The sequence below is a fragment of the Girardinichthys multiradiatus genome, chromosome 9, assembly GCF_021462225.1.
Source record: "Girardinichthys multiradiatus isolate DD_20200921_A chromosome 9, DD_fGirMul_XY1, whole genome shotgun sequence".
Lineage (NCBI taxonomy): Eukaryota > Metazoa > Chordata > Actinopteri > Cyprinodontiformes > Goodeidae > Girardinichthys > Girardinichthys multiradiatus.
Genome location: NC_061802.1, coordinates 41,457,478 through 41,476,537, shown reverse-complemented (window position 1 = coordinate 41,476,537; position 19,060 = coordinate 41,457,478). Strand labels below are relative to the sequence as shown.

Here is a 19,060-nt window from a genome sequence, read left to right as displayed (position 1 = left end):
TTCAATTCCCAACCAGGGGTCTTTCTGCATGGAGTTTGCATGTTCTCCCCGTGCATGTGTGGGTTCTCACCGGGTACTCCAGCTTCCTCCCACAGTCCAAAGACATGCCTGTTAGGTTAATTGGTCTCTCTAAATTACCCTTAGGTGTATGAATGTTTGTGTGTTGACCTGCGATGAACTGGTGACCTGTCCAGGTGTACCCTGCCTCTCACCCATAGACTGCTGGAGATAGGCACCAGCTCCCCCACAACCCACTATGGAATAAGTGGTAGAAAATGACTGACTGACTATGTAACGTCTTTCCACTGTAGATATTTGAGTTAGTAGGCAAAAGTCACCAGTAAGAGCCTTTTATGGCTATTTCAATTATGTTTGTACAAAAACAACTACCCAAAATATCAAAATACAATACCTTGTCTTTTATTGAGGGTGTAAACGTGCTAAGCTACCCCTATTCTTAGAACCCGAGTATGCTATTTTTAAGAACTGTGCAGTTCTTTTTCCTATTCTGTATATTTTCCGTACTGTACAGTCTCTTCTTTCTTATTCGCTAATAAATTTTGCTTTTGTGTGAATCCGCACGCTTCCATTTGTCTCTTTTGTGCTTATGTTCTCTATACGTTTATTCTTCCATATCTGTTCCTCTTTTTAGAATGTTAGTCCTACTGCAGTGCTGGGAATCTCCTTGTAAAACAAGGGATCAAAATGTGCATCTTGATTGGAAATCGTGCGCTAAAACCTTTGGTGACAATTCTTTGAAGGATGGCTAACCCTGCCTCCCATTCACTGCAATTAAACGTCCTCTCTGAATCTTCTTAAAACCTTAAATAAGACTGTTTTTACCATATCATCTAGATGGAATGCAGTAGGCACATAAAGATCCACGTTGTCTTTAGAGGTCTCTGCCTCTCACAGTCCAAAGGTTTCTTTTGACACCACCTGGTTTTTGCTCGATGACTGCTTGTTTCTGCTCTTGTCTGTTTCTGTCTGCCTGTTAGATGAAAAGGGCGATGCAGAGGTGTCTCCGGCCCTCCTGCACCACAGAAAAAGTGGGAATTACCATAGCAACCAGTGACTAGATATTTTCTGACTGTTTGCTTCCTACATTACACAGTAATTTTCTTTTTATTATATGCTATACACCCAGCATAACGGTGTGAATTGTAAAGGTATGGAAAGCAGAAAGAGGATTTTCAAATTAATACTCCATAAATCAATATTATTACAAAACAGATTCCAAATTTCTGAGGACTTTGAAAAAGACAAAGTTGATGTATGTTGTTTTCCTGGCCAGTATTGGAAATCTTTGAAATGTCTTCTAAAATCTCTTTTTAATGTTCTCTTGGGCAAATTCCTCATTTAGTTGCAAAATAAACTTGAAAATGTTTTAGATGTCACAGAAATACTGTTCATCCGGTGGACCCCAGTAGGTACTGGCCACCTCTATAAAACTCGCTATTGGAACAGTTTTTTATGATTTTTTTATGAATATGAATTTCAGAGGAAAGGGCAATCTTCAGGAATTCTATGATATCAATCCATCCATTCATTCATTGTTGCATAACAGAATGTCAGTTTTTGTTCATTGCAGCCACACCACCCTAGCCCCGCCCCCCTAAATATGACGGTGCTTAATAAAACTGCTCATATTCAGTGGGCTGTGGCCCTCATCTAACACCCCTTTTAAAATTGTTTTGAAGGACGTCATTTTTATTCATTTTATTTCACTTCCTCTCAGCCTCCACAACTTGGATTTATTTTTACAAAGACAATTTCTGAAGTTTGGTTTAACCATAAAACTATGACACATATTAGCGACTTGCTCTATTTCTGAAGCTCCTCTTCGGAAAAGCTACACCAGCAATCAGTGTGGACTCCACCTGTCATAAAAAGTTATTATTGCTTAACATCTGACTCACGGTGTTTGAGTTTGCATGTGTGGAGGTGCCGATGGGCGGGGCTTATATGGCTGCCGCTTATCTCCGCCTTTGGACTCCACAATAAGTGCCCTTAGAAGGAAACCCTGTCAGCTTGAGAACTGGGGAGCACTCTTTTGGTTTAGGCTGACTCTCGATCCTCAGTTTAAAAACAATATAACCAGAAAGTTTTAAAATTCACTTTTCTGCTCAGTCACAAGATTTCTGCATTCTTGAATATTACCATTGGGCTCAGTATTTTAGGTAAGTGCAGCCTGTTTAATATAAAAACCTTTACACACCTTTATTGATTAATACATAACTTTTTATGCTACTTTTCCAGCTTTTGATCATTTAAGTAAGCTTTGATTGTTTGGGGTAGCTCTGGGCTTTGTCCAGGCTATCAATCCACAACCTAATCCGTGTGTGTTTGTTCTGCAGGATAATCTCCACAAGACTGTGTCCGATAATAGCAGCAGGAGAGCCTCGGTGTGGTGGTGGAGGTGAAGGTTTCCTCTGGTCTGCTGAAGCCGCGCAGTGAGCGTCGGCTGCGGCTGTGACGCGGACATGGAGATGCTGCGGCGCTCCTCCGTGTTTGCGGCCGAAGTGTTCGACCGATCGCCCACCGACAAGGAGCTGGTGTCCCAGGCTAAAGTGCTGTGCAGAGACTATATCCACTCCAGGCTGAACCGCGCCGGGATCGGCTGGTCCAAACCTGAGCAGGGAGTGGCTGCATCAGGAGGAAAGCTGGCGGAGGTGTCCTCGGTGGTTCAGTGGCTGGGTGAGTTTCTCAGCTGGCGGGATCAAAACAGTGCTTCCCAAAGACTGGGTCGGGACCCCATTCGAGGTCGCGAAACAGCAAATGGGTGGTCTTCGGATCCTATTCACAAAACCAACTAAACAGAATAGAAATGATTATGGTAAAGCGTATTTATACTATAAATGTTAGATTAAAAAAATTAGTTCCTAAGGTGGATAAAACCCTGTTTGCTTATGAAAATGTTCACTATACTGTTTATCAACAACCTTTCATTCTGAAAGAAAACTACATAGAACTGCAAAGAAAAGGAAGTTTTTATCAATGAATAAAATTACATAAAATGTTGGATTATGATGAAAATAAAAATAAATTAAAGGCCCTAGCACCTCAGCGCAACTCGGCCTGTGCAGCGACCACGGGAGCCTGGCATCGCCGGCTGCACACCACCAATGTGGCCGCTGTTTAATTTCAAATGTCGGCACTAAGGGGGATTGTGAGCAACATGTCAAATGATCTTCGGTCATGCAGAGTTCTGGTCTGGCGAGAAGCATTCAAAATTATAGTAAATCGGACCTTCCAGATGGAAGCTGCACTCAGTTTTTTATCAGTGGGCAAAGTTGAAATGATGTCATCAGTTGACTGTGTCAACATGTCCATCATTACCTCATGATCATGTATACTACATTTTAAGTGGATCCGATGATGAGGGAGATATAGCCCTTGAAGTGTCCTAGGGGGCGCTATTGATCCAAATCTCAATGTAATCCAATAGAGCTGTTTGGGGGCTGAAAAAGATCAACCATATTGAGTTTGGAGTAAATCGGGCCATGCATGTGAAATTTAGAGCCAAACGTATGGCCATGGTGTGACATCAGAGTTTGCCACGCCGCAACGGCCACACCCTCCAGCTAAAGCAGTCAGTACTGGCGACTGTCTAAGACCATCATGTTATCTGTTACTTGGGACAGTTTCACATTGATTAGGTGAAGAACATCAAAAATTGACTCTCTAAAGGAAAACAGGACACTTCCTGTTCTTAGGGGGTGGGGCTTCGATGATGTCAGCATCTGATCAGTGAATATTGTTCAGGGCCAGAGGCTGATCAATCTGAGAAGGTTTCAGGTCTCTGTGACTTTCCTTGTAGGAGTTATATCAATTTAATCTTTTATGGCGAGAAGTCCTATTTTGAGGCGTGGCCACGCCCACACGCTTTCATATATCAAAAAGCTTTTGATAACTTTTGATCCCCATTGCCTTAAGAGTATACTGAGTGATTTTCAAGTCTCTAAGTCAAAAGCTGTAGGAGGAGTTCGCTCAGATATGGGGGCTAGAAACGGCAAATCTGGGGTCAAAATGGTAACTTCAATCCAAAATGGCTAACTTCCTGTTGGGTTTGGACCAACGATCCAATAAACTTTTTTGTAGGTCCTGATAAGTTACATATGTGTACCAAATTTCACAACCCTCGGTCAAAGCATGGTTTGGGACAGATTTTTTAAAATATTCTAGGGCGCGCTGTGGACGAATTATGCCACACCCACCAAATATGTAATCAGATCTCTGTTGGGGACTGGACAAGGATCAGTCACATTGAATTTGGTGCAGATCAGATGATGTATGTGGAAATTAAAGCCAAACATATGGCCATGATGTGACGTTCAACTTCGCCGCGGCACCACGGCCACGCCCTTTTATGAAAAGTCACTGTGCTTCAAATGAAGTTAGACCCACTAGTTATCTGTCTTCTGACACAGTTTCAAGTTGAATGGGTCAAGAGGGTCAGAGAAGGCACCTTTCTAAGTGAAAAAAGTGACTTCCTGTTCTCAGGGGGCGTGGTTTTGACGATGTCATCATTTGACCAGATAGGATTGTTGGTGACCTGAGAGGGATCAATAATACCAGGTTTGGTGTATTTCAGCCAATTTATGAGAAAGTTATTGCTGTTCGAAATTTGCAACGAGAAGGCTAACTCTGGCTCCGCCCCTTCAACATGCTCAAAAACTCACAATTTTGATCACTTTTAATCCCCCATGCCTTAACTGCATATTGACCAAATATGAAGCCGGTAGCTCAAAATCCCTAGGAGGAGTTTGTTAAAGTTCACCCTGTATGAAAAGTGAAAAACATCCAAAAATGACCCTTTGACCCAAAATGGCCGACTTCCTGTTGGTTTTAGGGCATACCCCCAAGATACTTTTTTTCATGATTTGGGGAGATCTAGCTATGTACCAAATTTCAACTCTCTAGGACTTACCAGTTGGCCTATCTCACTTTAGGGGCGCTGTAGAGCCGTTTGGCCACGCCCATTTTCAATTCCATTAAAAACCTTAAATTTCCCTAGGGGGACAATTTTGGGTAAAGTTTGGTGAGTTTTTGAATATGTTAAAGCAGCGAAAAAGGCAATTCATTTGTCGCCTGAATAATAAACGGAGCAATTACAATAGGCCCTTGCAGGCCTACCTGGTCGGGCCTAATTAGGTCAAAAGCAAAGTTGCCTCAAAGCAAGAAGGTCCGGGGGTTCGAATCCTGGCCTAGGATCTTTCTGCATTGCATGCCAGTTTGCATATTCTTCCTGTGCATGTGTGGCAGGTGCTAACCCAACAGTCCAAAAACATGACTGTTAGGTTAATTAGTCTCTCTAAATTGCACTTAGGTATGAGGGCGTTTGTGTGTGTGTGTGTGTGTGTGTGTGTGTGTGTGTGTGTTTCTGTGTTGCCATGTGATGGACTGGTGACCTGTCCAGGGTGTCTTCCGACCTTTGTTCAATGACCATTGCCAAAGGACCACAGATGGCTAAATTGTTACATTTTTTAAATATTTTTTTCTGAGCACTTGTGATCATTATTCAACAGTCATCTAATAGAAAAGAAAAGAGGAAGATATGCAGCAAAAGACCCAAGAATCAAACCCAGGGGCATCTGTGTCAAGGACTATAGGCTCTCCACCTCTGCTTTACCAACAGAGCCACACGGCTCCAGAATGGCTAGGTTGTACCTATATTCCTCTGGATAGAAGCTATAGCTTGACTGTCTGTGCTGCCTGTAATAAACTGACTTAACCAATCATCGTCTTTCCCACTGTTAATTTTTGAATTGGAAAACTTTGGGATGAGCTAGAAGTTTAAAGCCTCTCTCTATTATGAGCAAAAGACAATTATAAAGTCTGTTTAGTTAGATGACATATATAGGTCATTTTGAGCATTGGACAATTAATTGAACTTTTTACCTATTAAGTAATGGAGAGAAAAGCCAGATTACATAGTTCTTTTTCAAATTGTGACCACTCATCTTGTGTTCTCTTTTTCAACAACAAAAGCTTCTGGTAATGAACATGGAAGGCTACATCAATGCAGGCAAGTTTGGCATAATATTTCTGGTGGAATCAAGCTGTTTGAGCAACATTTCAGAAGTCTGAAAGGTACACCTTCAGTTTCAGTGAAACACCTTTAGGGAATTCCTTTTAACATAGGGGATTATGCAACCTTTTCTCACCAGGAGGCATTTCCCAATACAGGAAAAAAAACAAAAACAAATGAATCTGTTTCAGTTTGAGGTCCGCTTGTGGCCACACATCTGTTTTGGGATAGACATTTTACAGGAAGCTGTACGAGACAGAAATTGAGCCTGGGAATCAAGTTTGTACTTATGGAAATATCCAGTTGAGTTAGATGTTAGAGTTAGAGTCTATAGGAGACAATGTAATTTGGAATTACACAAAAATCCATGTAATTTATGCACTAAACATTCCACTTGAATCAGATTTTGAGAGGAAAGTTTAATATTTCTAAATATTTTCTGTTTTAAATTGGAGAGATGAGATCTGGAGATAAATACCACTTTTTATTGTAAATATGCAGTCATAGCCTTAAGCAGCCCCTAAACCATGATACAGGAGGATGAAAAACACAGTAAATTCATAAAAGGCAGCAAAATCCACTTTGATTCAATGTGTTATAAAGTTGATAATTAACTGAGTTTTGTCCTGGAATCCTGCCTTGATTGGTCACATATCCTTTGACTACCACTCACCTGATCATGCAGACAGTTTAGCCTACTCCTCCTCAAGCCGTGCAGAGGTCTGATAGTCAGTCCTTCACCTGAATCTGGAGTACTAAAGCAGGGAGACTGGATCACCCGGTGTGGCTGCAGCTGCAAAACCCTGAACATATTGCACTTGCGTATAGTATAATTGCATTCTTATTATTTAAAACTACTTGCTATAGTTTTTCACCCATTCAACAATGTGCTGCGGTTAGGGTTAGCCTCTGGTGAGATCTCATAAGGCAACTGATTATTGATGTTGTTTTTTAATTTTATTCACATGTTTTAACCAATTTCCCCATTTAATGGTGTTTACTTGTTTTCTGTGTGGTTGCAGCAAAATGTTAGGACAATGAGTGAGAAAATCACATGGGTTTCAGGAAAATTCGACAGCAATAAAATATGGCTTGTGGAGTTAATCAAGGCAGTCCGGGAATGGTCGCATTTCATTGTCTTCAGCAATCACTTTTAAATAAAGTTATAAAAATGACATGGACTGGACATTGTGATCAAGGGGTTTTAGGTCCTAACTATGTTTCCTGCTGGGCTGCTGCCTCACCTGCTAAAAATGATCTCCAGGCAGACTTAAAATGAGCCCAATTCCTCCAATTAGCGCCACCATGCTTGCATCTCCAGTACAACCTATACTATCACCATTGTTAGCAAAACATTCCAGTTGCTCAGCTGTGAGAAAGAGAAAAGTTGTTCAGCTAAGAGTTAAGTCAAAGTGTGTATGAGTTCATGCCTGCTAATACCACTTAACTGTTTGAGGCGATACAAGCAGAATATGCACACAAGCCAACCAGACTCATTCAATATGTAATCAGATTGGTCCCAGTTAAAGATGATCTGAAGATAATCATTGTCATCAACAAAGTTTTCAGTAGTGATATTAGAGCTGGGGGGGTGGGGGGGGGGGTCATTGGAGTCAAGGTATGACTCAAATGTAAGGTAGAACCCGTCGCAACTTCAATGCAACATGAATCCTTCAGAAACGTTATGGTGCACCATACCATTTGCTTGTGCCTCCTGTAATGCCATCAACCCAAATGCATGCACAGTAGTTTATTTTTTATTTTGTGCCCTTTCTAAAAACATATTTCGTGAAACCCTACAGTGGAAATCCATACCTTATTACCCAGCTGTGTTTCTATTGTCAGTGGACATTTGCTAGGGAAGTACAAATGAACCCCTGGAGAGTATCTTTAACTTACTGTGTGTTAAATGGGGCTATATAGCATTCAGGCAGAGAACCAAGAAGACTGACTAAATTCAGATTGTTCTGTTCCGGCCAGGTGATGAGTTGGAGTTCCTCCGTCCCAGCGTGTACCGTAACGTTGCTCGGCAGCTGAACATCACAGTGGCAATCGAGGGCGTGGTGTCCGATGCCTTCATGGCTGTCGCTGCAGACATCTTCTCAACAGGTATGTCTTCCTTTACTTAACCACATGATGCACAATGTATTTCATTGGGATTTTTATGCAATTGACCAGCATAAAGTAGTGCATAATTGTGAAGCTAAAGGATCATGTGTTATGGCTTTAAACTGTTTTACAAATGAACATCCAAAAGTGGGGTATGTTGCCTCCCTGATGCCCTAAATAAAATCCAGTGTAACCAATCACTAAATCGAGTCCACCTGTGTGTAATTACATCTCAGCATAAATAAATAAAAATCTGAACAAATGGCATTATGAAGAGTAATGAACAAGAGTGGTTTAATGCACGGTAAGGTTATAAAACAATATTTCAAGATAGAACATCTCACAGCGGGCGGCACGGTGGCGCAGTTGGTAGCACCGTTGCCTTGCAGCAAGAAGATCCTGGGTTTGATTCCCGGCCTGGGGTCTTTCTGCATGGAGTTTGTAGGTTCTCCCCGTGCATGCGTGGGTTCTCACCAGGTACTCCGGCTTCCTCCAACAGTCCAAAGACATGCCTGTTAGGTTAATTGATCACTCTAAATTGCCCTTAGGTGTATGAATGAGTGTGTGTGTGTGGTTGTTTGTGTGTTGCCCTGTGATGGACTGGCGACCTGTCCAGGTGTACCCTGCCTCTCGCCCATAGACTGCTGGAGATAGGCACCAGCTCCCCCGTGACCCACTATGGAATAAGCGGTAGAAAATGACTGACTGACATCTCACAGCCATCATCTACCAATGGAAAGGGTACAGCTCCAATACTAACCTACTAAGACATGGCCGTCCACCTAACTCATTGCAAGGAGACCATAATTAGATGAGCATTAATTAGATAAGCAGCTAAGAGACCCATAATGACCCTCAGCTGCAGAAATTCGCAACTCTGGTGGAATCTGTTGAAAGATTGTTAAATTGTGGACTCCACAAATCTGTCCATAAGAGAAGAGTGGCAGGAAGAAAGCCATTGTTTTATAGAAGGTCCAGTTTGCCACAAGCCATGTAGAGCACACAGCAAGCATTTTGAAAAAGGCGCTCGATTCACTGACCTAATTGCAGAGCTCTGTGTGGCAGAAAACACTGTCCATTACCACAGGGTGAAACGAGGTAGCAGCATCATGTTTTGGGGATGCTTGCAGCAGCGAAGCTGGTTGGAGCTGATGGGTAGAGCTAAAGATCCCGAAAGACCTACTGTTAATTCAAACGGGAAACATGACAAGACTTCCAATAATATTGTCATAAACAGTCACTCTCCATCAAGTGTGTCAGATTAAGCTATATTGCAAAACACAATAGACTAAAAATCCAGTGTTTAGATGTCTAAAGCAGGAAGAGAGGCCCACCAATAAATATCCAGCTGTAAATGCAGCAAAAGGATTGATGCATGCCACACTTTTCAGATATTTATGTGTCAAGCACTTAGAAAACCATGCAAACTTTTCTTCCAACTTTTACAATTAAACACTACGTTCTCACAAAATCCAGATAAGATGCACTTAAACTTGTGGAGTGGAAAGTTTAATGGGTCTGGATGCTTTTGCAAAACGCTGTAAGTGGATTTAAAAGCAGTAACCTGCTCATAATAACAAAGGAAGGTGTTTGTCATTTTGTGAGAAGCTCCTTTTAGGAAGGAGGAAACTCCGAGTTTAAGGCAAACACAATAAAGATACTGAGCAAAAAGGGAACTTTTTGTACTTCTCTTATTATGCATTTTCAATCAATTGCAAAACATAACTTTCAGTAAGTAAAATAAAAATCACTTAAAAGTCAGAACATCACTTTTTAAACCCCTTACTGTGAAGCCTGAGCCCAGGATTCCCCATTATTTAGAAGCATTTTGGCGACCCCTTTATCCCCTGCCCAGAAAGGAACTTCAGTGGAAAACTTTCGGTCCATATTAGGGTAAAATGTTGTCAGATGTGATTGTTACAGACAGTTTGGACCCCACCCAAGAAGCTCAGGCATGAGTCTAGGCTGGCTTTTTCCTCTGGGAATATAGCAGAGATGAGCTGCAAAGGTGGTTCAGAGTTTATCTGGACTAAATCAGGTTAGTCTGGTCCTCAGTGAAGCTGCAAAACAAGGAAATTCGATTAGAGATTAACTGTCTTTACACAGAAATGTCTGATTAGATTTATTACATGAGGGGATGGAGTTGTAGTTTATGGCTCAAACCATCGATAAATGCAGAGCGAATGTGGGGAACATAAATGTGGGGAACTGGATCAGATAACAGTCCAGACGAGTCACTGTGCCGAGAGGAAGTCCCGAGCAGCTGGAGATCACGACCACAAATGCCTTATCCACAAGAGCTGAGTCACAAGCTGCGCTTTTTTGAGCAGAGATAAAAAGAAGTTACAATATCTTTGGCGGGTGTCCTTCATGCAACTTGTCAAGTCACTCCCCCTGCAGTTCCTGTCCTCTGTGAGCTTGGTTCAAAAACTAGCATCCTTGGCTCATATGTAGCTCCAACAGCCTTCCCTCACCTCATTGTTTTGGTTTGAAAGAATTTTTAGTTTAAGCTTCAGTCTCATTGTGCTAAAAAATATTAATTTGGAGATAACAAAATGGCTCTTGTTATTTTTCTTTAAGTTTTCCTAATCTTAAACTGCACTATACTGCACAATTTCTATTCAGTGCAGAATAATCCAGTCCAGGTTTAATCAGTCGTGTGAAGTAAATGACAGCTCACACTCCTTTTAAGACCCAGAAATGTGTGATCACTGCTATAAATATAGTTGTTGAGACAGTTTTGATCTGGGGGATTTCATGCATTGTTAGAAAAATGCCAAGGTGGAAAGACATCAGAGGTGATATTAGAAAAGTTCTCATCTCTCTGAAAAGAATATGGCAGCATGCCTTTGGTTTGCAAAGCCATTTTGATAGATGACACCAAAGTAAAGATTTTTGGTCTGGGTGCAAAAACCTAAACACAGCATATTAGTACAAACAACTCATATCAGCTGTCAAGCATGGTAGCGGAGAGTTGATGATGTGGGCTTATCTTGCAGCCATGTGATCTGGGCACCTTGCAGTGACTGAGTTGAGTTGACTTCTGTGGACACCAAGGTATTCCAGAGTTAAACATGAGCCTCTAATTCCAACTAAAGCTTGGCCTAAACTGGGTCCTGCAACAGAACAGTAGTCCCAAACACCCCACAAAATCTACAAGTCCAGACTTCAGCCTGACCGTAATGTTGTGCTGGGAGCTGAAGAGACCTGTGCAGAAAGAAATGCCCACAAACCTCAATCAGCTGAAGCAATACTGAAAAGAAGTGCAGGCCAAAATTCTCCCACAAAGATATAAGAAACTGATAAAGCTGCGATAAAACTACTTCAGTTGGATCCTGGGGTGTACTCTGTGTTTTTACAGTTTTTCGATTTTGGCATCTCTGTTTCATAATGACGGCAGTGTGGAATCCAATGTGTTTCTGCCCACCTGAGGTTAGATTTACATAGTTTTTGAGCCAGGTAAAGACCAGATCTTTCTTCATTTCTGATATGCAAAACCCAAAGGTTGAAATAGCGTCTTTTACTGTAGTTTTCCTGACACCTATTTTGTTTCAGAGCTTAGATCAGATTTAACATCTGAATCATGTTGCTGTAAAATAAAAAAATGTATTGCAAAAAAAGCCATTATGAAACAAAATGGGACTTGTCCTGTTTAAATGGGAAGTAATTACTCATTTGGATCACTGTCCTTATCTTTTAGATCAAAATGTTGCATTTAGGCTTAAATTTCAACTTGTGTTCTTCAGGACTCTCCAGATGTAAACTAGTGTGTTAGAAAGTCCAGAAAGTCCCTCCTGGATCCTTCAGATTCCACCATAAAAGGGAAACATGGTCTGTTTTTAGGAGGTTCTAGAGACTGCAGTGACAGTAGATATGGCTGCAGCTCAGTTTGTGTGTCTTGCACATATAAACACCACAGAAATAATCTGAAGCTTTGACTGTAAATGGCAAGGCAGCATTTACCAAAAACCAGCTCTGGAAAAAGGATCTGGTCTCTAATGTCTACATGCTGTCCTTAACTCTGTGTTCGGATTGTGTCTCTGAGGTAAACAGAGGGACGTAGGCCTGATCCCTGGCAGCTGCAGACATTTTAATAAGTTTACCCATCCACCATCAAAAGACCTGCTAAGCTAGCAGAGACATTTACTGAACTAAATTAAAGTTCAAATATTCAAGAAGAACATTCTCACGGTTCCCCTGCAGGTGGTGGATGAGAGGGTCGTATCCCTGCGCCTTCGGGTTGGGGAGAGGTCTTTGACTATCATTTCAGCCTAAGGGCCGAGTGGTAGTGCAGAGTACCCGGCCTTCTTGGCGTCCCTGTCGGGGGTGTTGGATAGTGCCCCTCCCGGGGACTTCATTATTCTGCTGGGGGACTTCAATGCCCACGTGGGGAACGACAGTGACACCTGGAGAGGCGTGATCGGGAGGAATGGCCTACCCGATCTGAATCCGAGTGGTGTTTTGTTATTGGACTTCTGTGCTAGTCACGGATTGTCCATAACGAACACCATGTTCAAACATAAGGGTGTCCATCAGTGCACTTGGCACCAGGACACCCTAGGCAGGAGGTCGATGATCAACTTTGTTGTCGTATCATCAGACCTTCGGCCGCATGTTTTGGACACTCGGGTGAAGAGAGGGGCTGAGCTGTCCACTGATCACCACCTGGTGGTGAGTTGGATCCGCTGAAGGAGGAGAAAGCCGGACAGACTTGGCAGGCCCAAGCGCATAGTGAGGGCCTGCTGGGAACACCTGGCGGAGCCCTCGGCCAGGGATGTATTCAACTCCCACCTCCGGGAGACCTTCGACCAGATCCCGGGGGATGTTGGAGACATAGAGTCCGAGTGGACCATGTTCTCCGCATCTATTGTCGATGCTGCTGCCCATAGCTGCGGCCGTAAGGTCTGCGGTGCCTGTCGCGGCGGCAATCCCAGAACCCGGTGGTGGACACCGGCAGTAAGGGATGCTGTCAAGCTGAAGAAGGAGTCCTATCAGCTGTGGTTGGCTTGTGGGACTCCTGAGGCGGCTGACGGGTACTGTGAGGCCAAGCGTGCTGCAGCCCGGGCTGTGGCAGAGGCAAAAACTCGGGCCTGGGAGGAGTTCGGTGAGGCCATGGAGAAGGACTACCGGTTGGCCTCGAAGCGATTTTGACAAACCGTCCGGCGCCTCAGGAGGGGGAAGCAGTGCTTCGCCAACATTGTTTATAGTGGGGGTGGGAGACTGCTGACCTTGACTGAGGACATTATCGGGCGGTAGAAGGAGTACTTCGAGGATCTCCTCAATCCTGCCATCACGCATTCCGTGGTGGAAACAGATGCCGGGGACTCGGGGTTGGACTCTTTCATCACCCAGGCTGAAGTCACCGAGGTGGTTAAAAAGCTCTGTGGTGGCAAGGCTTCGGGAGTGGATGGGAGATCCGCCCTGAGTACCTCAAGTCTCTGGATGTTGTAGGGCTGTCATGGTTGACACGCCTCTTCAACATTGCGTGGCAGTCGGGGACAGTGCCTCTGGACTGGCAGACTGGGGTGGTGGTCCCCCTTCATAAGAAGGGGGACCGGAGGGTGTGTTCCAACTACAGGGGGATCACACTCCTCAGCCTCCCTGGTAAGGCCTACGCCAGGGTATTGGATAGGAGAGTCCGACCGATAGTCGAACCTCAGCTTCAAGAGGAGCAGTGTGGTTTTCGTCCCGGCCGTGGAACACTGGACCAGCTCTATACCCTCTACAGGGTGCTCGAGGGTTCATGGGAATTTGCCCAACCGGTTCACATGTGTTTTGTGGACCTGGAGGAGGCATTCGACTGTGTCCCATGTGATGCCCTGTGGGGGGTGCTCCAGGAGTATGGAATCGGGGGCCCTTTATTAGGGGCCATCCGGTCCCTGTACGAGCGGAGCAGGAGTTTGGTCCGCATTGCCGGCACTAAGTCGGTCCTGTTCCCGGTGCATGTTGGACTCCGGCAGGGCTGCCCTTTGTCACTGGTCCTGTTCATAACTTTTATGGACAGGATTTCTAGACGCAGCCAAGGGCCGGAGGGGGTCTGGTTTGGGGACCAGTGGATTTCGTCTCTTCTTTTTGCGGATGACGTGGTCCTGCTGGCCCCCTCTAGCCAAGACCTACAGCATGCGCTGTGGCGGTTCGTAGCCGAGTGTGAAGCAGCTGGGATGAGGATCAGCTCCTCCAAATCCGAGGCCATGGTACTCGACCGGAAAAGGGTGGTTTGTCCTCTTCAGGTTGGAGGTGAGTTCCTGCCTCAAGTGGAGGAGTTTAAGTATCTCGGGGTCTTGTTCACGAGTGAGGGAGGAATGGAGCGGGAGATCGACAGACGGATCGGTGCGGCTGCCACAGTAATGGGGGCACTGTGCCGGTTCGTTGTGGTGAAGAGAGAGCTGAGCCGAAAAGCGAAGCTTTCAATTTACCGGTCGGTCTACGTTCCTACCCTCACCTATGGCCAAGAACTTTGGGTCATGACCGAAAGAACGAAATCCCGGATACAAGCGGCTGAAATGAGCTTCCTCCGTAGGGTGGCCGGGCACTCCCTTAGAGATAGGGTGAGGAGCTCGGCCATCCGGGAGGGGCTCGGAGTAGAGCCGCTGCTCCTCCACATCGAGAGGAGCCAGTTGAGGTGGCTCGGGCCTCTATACCGGATGCCTCCTGGACGCCTTCCTCGGGAGGTGTTCCAGGCACGTCCCACCGGGGGGAGGCCCAGGGGACGGCCCAGGACACGCTGGAGGGACTATGTCTCTCGGCTGGCCTGGGAACGCCTTGGGCTCCCCCTGGAGGAGCTGGAGGAGGTGTCTGGAGAGAGGGACGTCTGGGCGTCTCTGCTGAGTCTGCTGCCCCCGCGACCCGGTCCCGGATAAGCGGAAGACGACGAGTACGAGTACGAGTACCTTCTTTGTAATGTTCGCTTTCTCCTGAATCCTCAACTGTTTAATCATGTTTCAGTTTCTAACCTTTAAATGATCTGCATCGCTCAGTATGTTTGCACATTAGACTGTAGACCTTTACAAGGTGATGCAGGGCAGTTTGTTCTGAGTTCCACAACTTGTGTCTCCCACCAGGAGTGACGTGGGGGAAGGTGATTTCCTTGTACGCCGTGGCTGGAGCTCTGGCAGTGGACTGTGTACGCCATGGTCATCCAGCTATGGTCCACACCATCGTCGACTGCATGGGGGAGTTTGTCCGCAAGAGTCTGACCCCCTGGTTGAAGAAGAGGGGGGGCTGGGTAAGAAAAACACCCATTTCAAAGATTTACCAATCGAACTTTGTGGCCGACTTCAGGTTTTTTTGTACAGTTTCGACCTGTCAATACCAATTTCTAAGAAATTCAGATTTCTTTTTTAAGAACTGCTATCACCAGAACTCAAAATATTACATGGTTGTTGATTATTTCTGCTCTAAATTGTTGTGTTAGAAGCAGGAAACCTGGGGAACCGTAAGGATTTGAGCGAGTTTGGCAAAGCCACGTTACACCTGGGTCAGTATACTAACTATAGCACCTGTGGGTCGTTCGCGGTCTGCAGTGGTCAGTATCTATCAAAAGGGGTCTAAGACAAGAGGTTTACTAAAAAACAAAATTATTTTCAAATACATTAGATTTATATAGATTCAGTATTTACAATATTGTCTTCATTACTTACTTAGCATTTCTTTGTGGTGTAATGAATGTCATCATCTGGGTCAGATCCTGACTGGTTCTCAATTTGAAGATTTAGGGAGTTTCCAGGTCCAAGATTGTGATGTTTAGATCTTTGGGACATTGTATCATTTTAAGCTTTGCATGATGCTTCATCATACAGTTGATCACCAAAATATGCCTGCATTGTAGGGAAAGAGTTGCTCTCTGATCCTACTTGGTCAGAATTGGAGGCAAGCTCAGATATAGACTGCATAAAAATGTTTACAACATGTTTTAGTTCTCTCCTTTTGTTCTTCTGACATTAGATTTTTTTTTATGTGTCAGATAACTTTGCACCAGTCTTCTGAAGTCTATCTTTCTACTTGCTATGCGTTTCTGTCTGTCCTTTATGTTTTTCTTGAAGAGAAGTGGTTTCTTCATAGGTCTTTTGTTGCAATACCATTGTCCAAAACGTTTCACAGTGTTTGCACAGTGTTTGCAGTAACACTCACATCAACCTGTTGCCACTGTTGAGCAATTTCTGCACTGGTGATAACCATTTCCTCAGTAGGAGACAGTTTAAGAGTTTGCTGGACATTCTTGAAAACCCTGAAGTCTTCTTTAGAACTGAACATTAATTTTTTAACTAGCATTTTTGTTTTTTTACCTACTAACATATGTTAACCATGTTAACATATCTTTTTCTATTGAATCTCAAAGATATATTATTAATGTAAAGAATCTTGAAGGCATTCTGGAAATAATATCCAAAGATCCAATTCTCTAACTTGACTAATTTGTCCAGTTTTTATCAGTAAGTGCTGTTTTTATACTCTGACCTCCAGGATGTTCTGCTTTTTTCTGGGTACCATTCTGATTCAGTGTCTCTTTTTTACATTTCCATGTGGAACCATTCACATTTGAATCTCCTTTTGGCTCTGTTGCTTCTGGGCATTCTTGTTGATGTCTGAGCAGCTGATTCATGAAAACCCATGGAGCACATCATCTTTAACTATACCTTTTCATGTAACTGGGGGAAATGAATGACTTAAATATCCCAAATCTAGTGGCAGGGTGGATCCACAACAAGGGACACATTGTCCCTGAATTTTATTTTTTAAATGGATCAGTATAATGTGGAGGTAATCCTTCAGAGAGGATGGTGGTAGGCCTTCTGTAGGGTCCTCTCCGTTTCAAAAGCCAGCTTGATAAAGTGTTTAAGAGACAACAAAGTCGGGCACAAGGAATGAAGACAACGTGTTTCTGTCTGCTTTGCTGGGAAGCAAACAAACAGGCACTCGTTTGGTCAGAACCATGGCTCTCATGCCTATAGTGTTTTGAGGATAAGTGAAGTGTGATAAAATGATGAGCGGTGTATTGTGCAACTGACCTTCCAAGCCCAAATTAGGGAGTGACCTATTTTTCAGTGAAGCACCAACTAATCAGACCCAAAAGGTTCTCCACAGAAAGATGGAGAACCTCATGTTGTTCCAGCATGTTGGAAACCCAAGAGAATTCAGAGGGTGTAAGAAGCAGGGGATCTGAGGAGGGAGATGTGTTTAGTGTCAGGGCTGACACTGAACCGTGCTGCCTGGGCTATTTCACTGTCTGTCAAGCTAGTTATGTAAACTACCTTGTAAGAGTATTCATAACCCTTGAGCGTTTTCCACATTTTGTCACATTACAAGGTCTCTGTTCACCGATGTTCTCTAACAAACCACTAACAGCATCATGAAGACCAAGGAGCAAATCAGACAGGTCAGGGAGAAAGTTATAGAGAGGTTTAAAGCAGAGTTTGGTTAGAAAACAATATCCCTATCTTTGAACATCTCACAGCGGTCTGTTCAATCCATCATCCAAACCTACCAAGACATGGCGGTGTAGTACCTAAACCGACAGGCTGGGCAAGTAGAGCATAAAACAGAGAAGTAGCCAAGAGGGTCAACAGCTCAGGTGGAAGAAACTGTTGACAGAACAACTATTGGCTGTGCACTCCACAAATTAGCCTTTATGGAAATGTGGGAAAAAAAGCAATTAAAAAAGTCTTGTTAGCAGTTTTTTACAAGTCATGTAAATGACGGAGCACACATGTGGAAGAAGGTTGTTCTGGTCTGATTAGACCAAAATTCAACATTTTGGCCTAAATGCAAAACACTATTTGTGGAGGAAAGTAAACTCTGCGCATCATCTCGAGCGCACCATCAGAACAGGAAATCATGGTGGTGGAAGCATCATGCTGGGTGAAGGCTTTTCATCTGCAGGGGCAGGAAGCTGGTCAGTGTGATGTGATGATAGGTGGAGCTAAATACAAGGCAATCCTGGGAGAAAACCTGTTAGCTTCTGCCAAAGACATTCAACTGGAGTGAAGGTTCACCCCAGAGGCTGTATTGGATGTCCTAATACAGCCTCACACTACACTTATAAGATTGTGGTGTCAAAGTTTTATGTGAATCCTGTCTTTGCCACCTACTTCTACCAATGTCTTCCTCCAAATGCAGGTAAACCCTCTGTGATTTTTTTTTTGTGTGTGTCTCTTACAGGCGGATATAACAAAATGCGTGGTGAACACCGGCCCCACCGTCTACTCCCACTGGTTGGTGTCTGCTGTCTTTGCCTTTGGACACTACCTGAAGGCCGTGGTGTTGTACCTTCTCAGAGAGAAGTGAAAGACTGAGTCACTCACTGGCTCTGCCAGCACTGTGCACCGTACCAGCGCCATGAGAGCATTCACTGTGTGGGATTATGTTTACACTCTTTTGCACTGAGCCTCAGTCGATGATCCACTGATCTCTGCTGGCTCAGTGGGCTTCGGACTGTCTATTTATTGTCAGCGCTGCTTGTATTAGGGCACGCTTTTTATGTGAGTTTACACGATCACGATGTTGTGACTTTTTACAATTTGTTTTTCAAACTGCTGCGATGCATGCATGCCGGTATGGGTGACTTGCACACCCATACCATATTTTTCTGCTACTTTTCCGTTTTTAACAAATCAAAAACAAAAAAACAAAACAATTCAGAAACATTACAGTATGGGTTCTGTTCTCTTTAAAAGCTTTGGTTTGAGTTCCTAATAAAATATTCCAAGCACCGCTATGGTTAACACTGAGGCTAAGTCGTGTTGCTGCACTGTAAAGCACAATGATGTACTTGCAGTTTGTGAGTAGATTTTATTCCATGAATAATTTCACTGCTGTGTGTAGCATTAAGATGCCTACAAAATAAGTACATTTGTCATTTATCAGAACTGTAAACAATAATAAATGCTTAAAAACATTTTCATTTGTTGCAAATGACTGCAG

The 19,060-nt window shown here is 43.8% G+C and overlaps 1 protein-coding gene across 2 annotated transcripts; it reads left to right on the top strand.

Annotated features, from left to right (window-relative positions):
• Positions 1-1,995: 1,995 nt before the first annotated feature.
• boka (BCL2 family apoptosis regulator BOK a) lies at positions 1,996-19,040 on the top strand. Of its 2 annotated transcripts, XM_047375946.1 has the most exons (6): positions 1,996-2,180; positions 2,358-2,697; positions 8,012-8,140; positions 15,202-15,365; positions 15,555-15,617; positions 18,299-18,437. In XM_047375946.1, exons 2-5 carry the CDS (start codon positions 2,484-2,486, stop codon positions 15,585-15,587), a joined length of 540 nt encoding a protein of 179 aa, XP_047231902.1. In that variant the 5' UTR covers positions 1,996-2,180; positions 2,358-2,483; the 3' UTR covers positions 15,588-15,617; positions 18,299-18,437. The 2 variants fall into 2 exon arrangements, with proteins under 2 accessions (XP_047231902.1, XP_047231901.1); XM_047375945.1 differs by lacking the exon at positions 15,555-15,617 and having other exon boundaries at positions 2,003-2,180; positions 18,299-19,040.
• Positions 19,041-19,060: the final 20 nt, after the last annotated feature.

Bases quoted from the DNA above. Each gene is read 5' to 3' on its own strand.
- boka (XM_047375945.1), top strand. From the start codon at position 2,484: ATGGAGATGCTGCGGCGCTCCTCCGTGTTTGCGGCCGAAGTGTTCGAC. The intron at 2,698-8,011 runs GTGAGTTTCTCA...TGTTCCGGCCAG, and splicing joins CTCGGTGGTTCAGTGGCTGG to GTGATGAGTTGGAGTTCCTC. The intron at 8,141-15,201 runs GTATGTCTTCCT...GTCTCCCACCAG, and splicing joins TGCAGACATCTTCTCAACAG to GAGTGACGTGGGGGAAGGTG.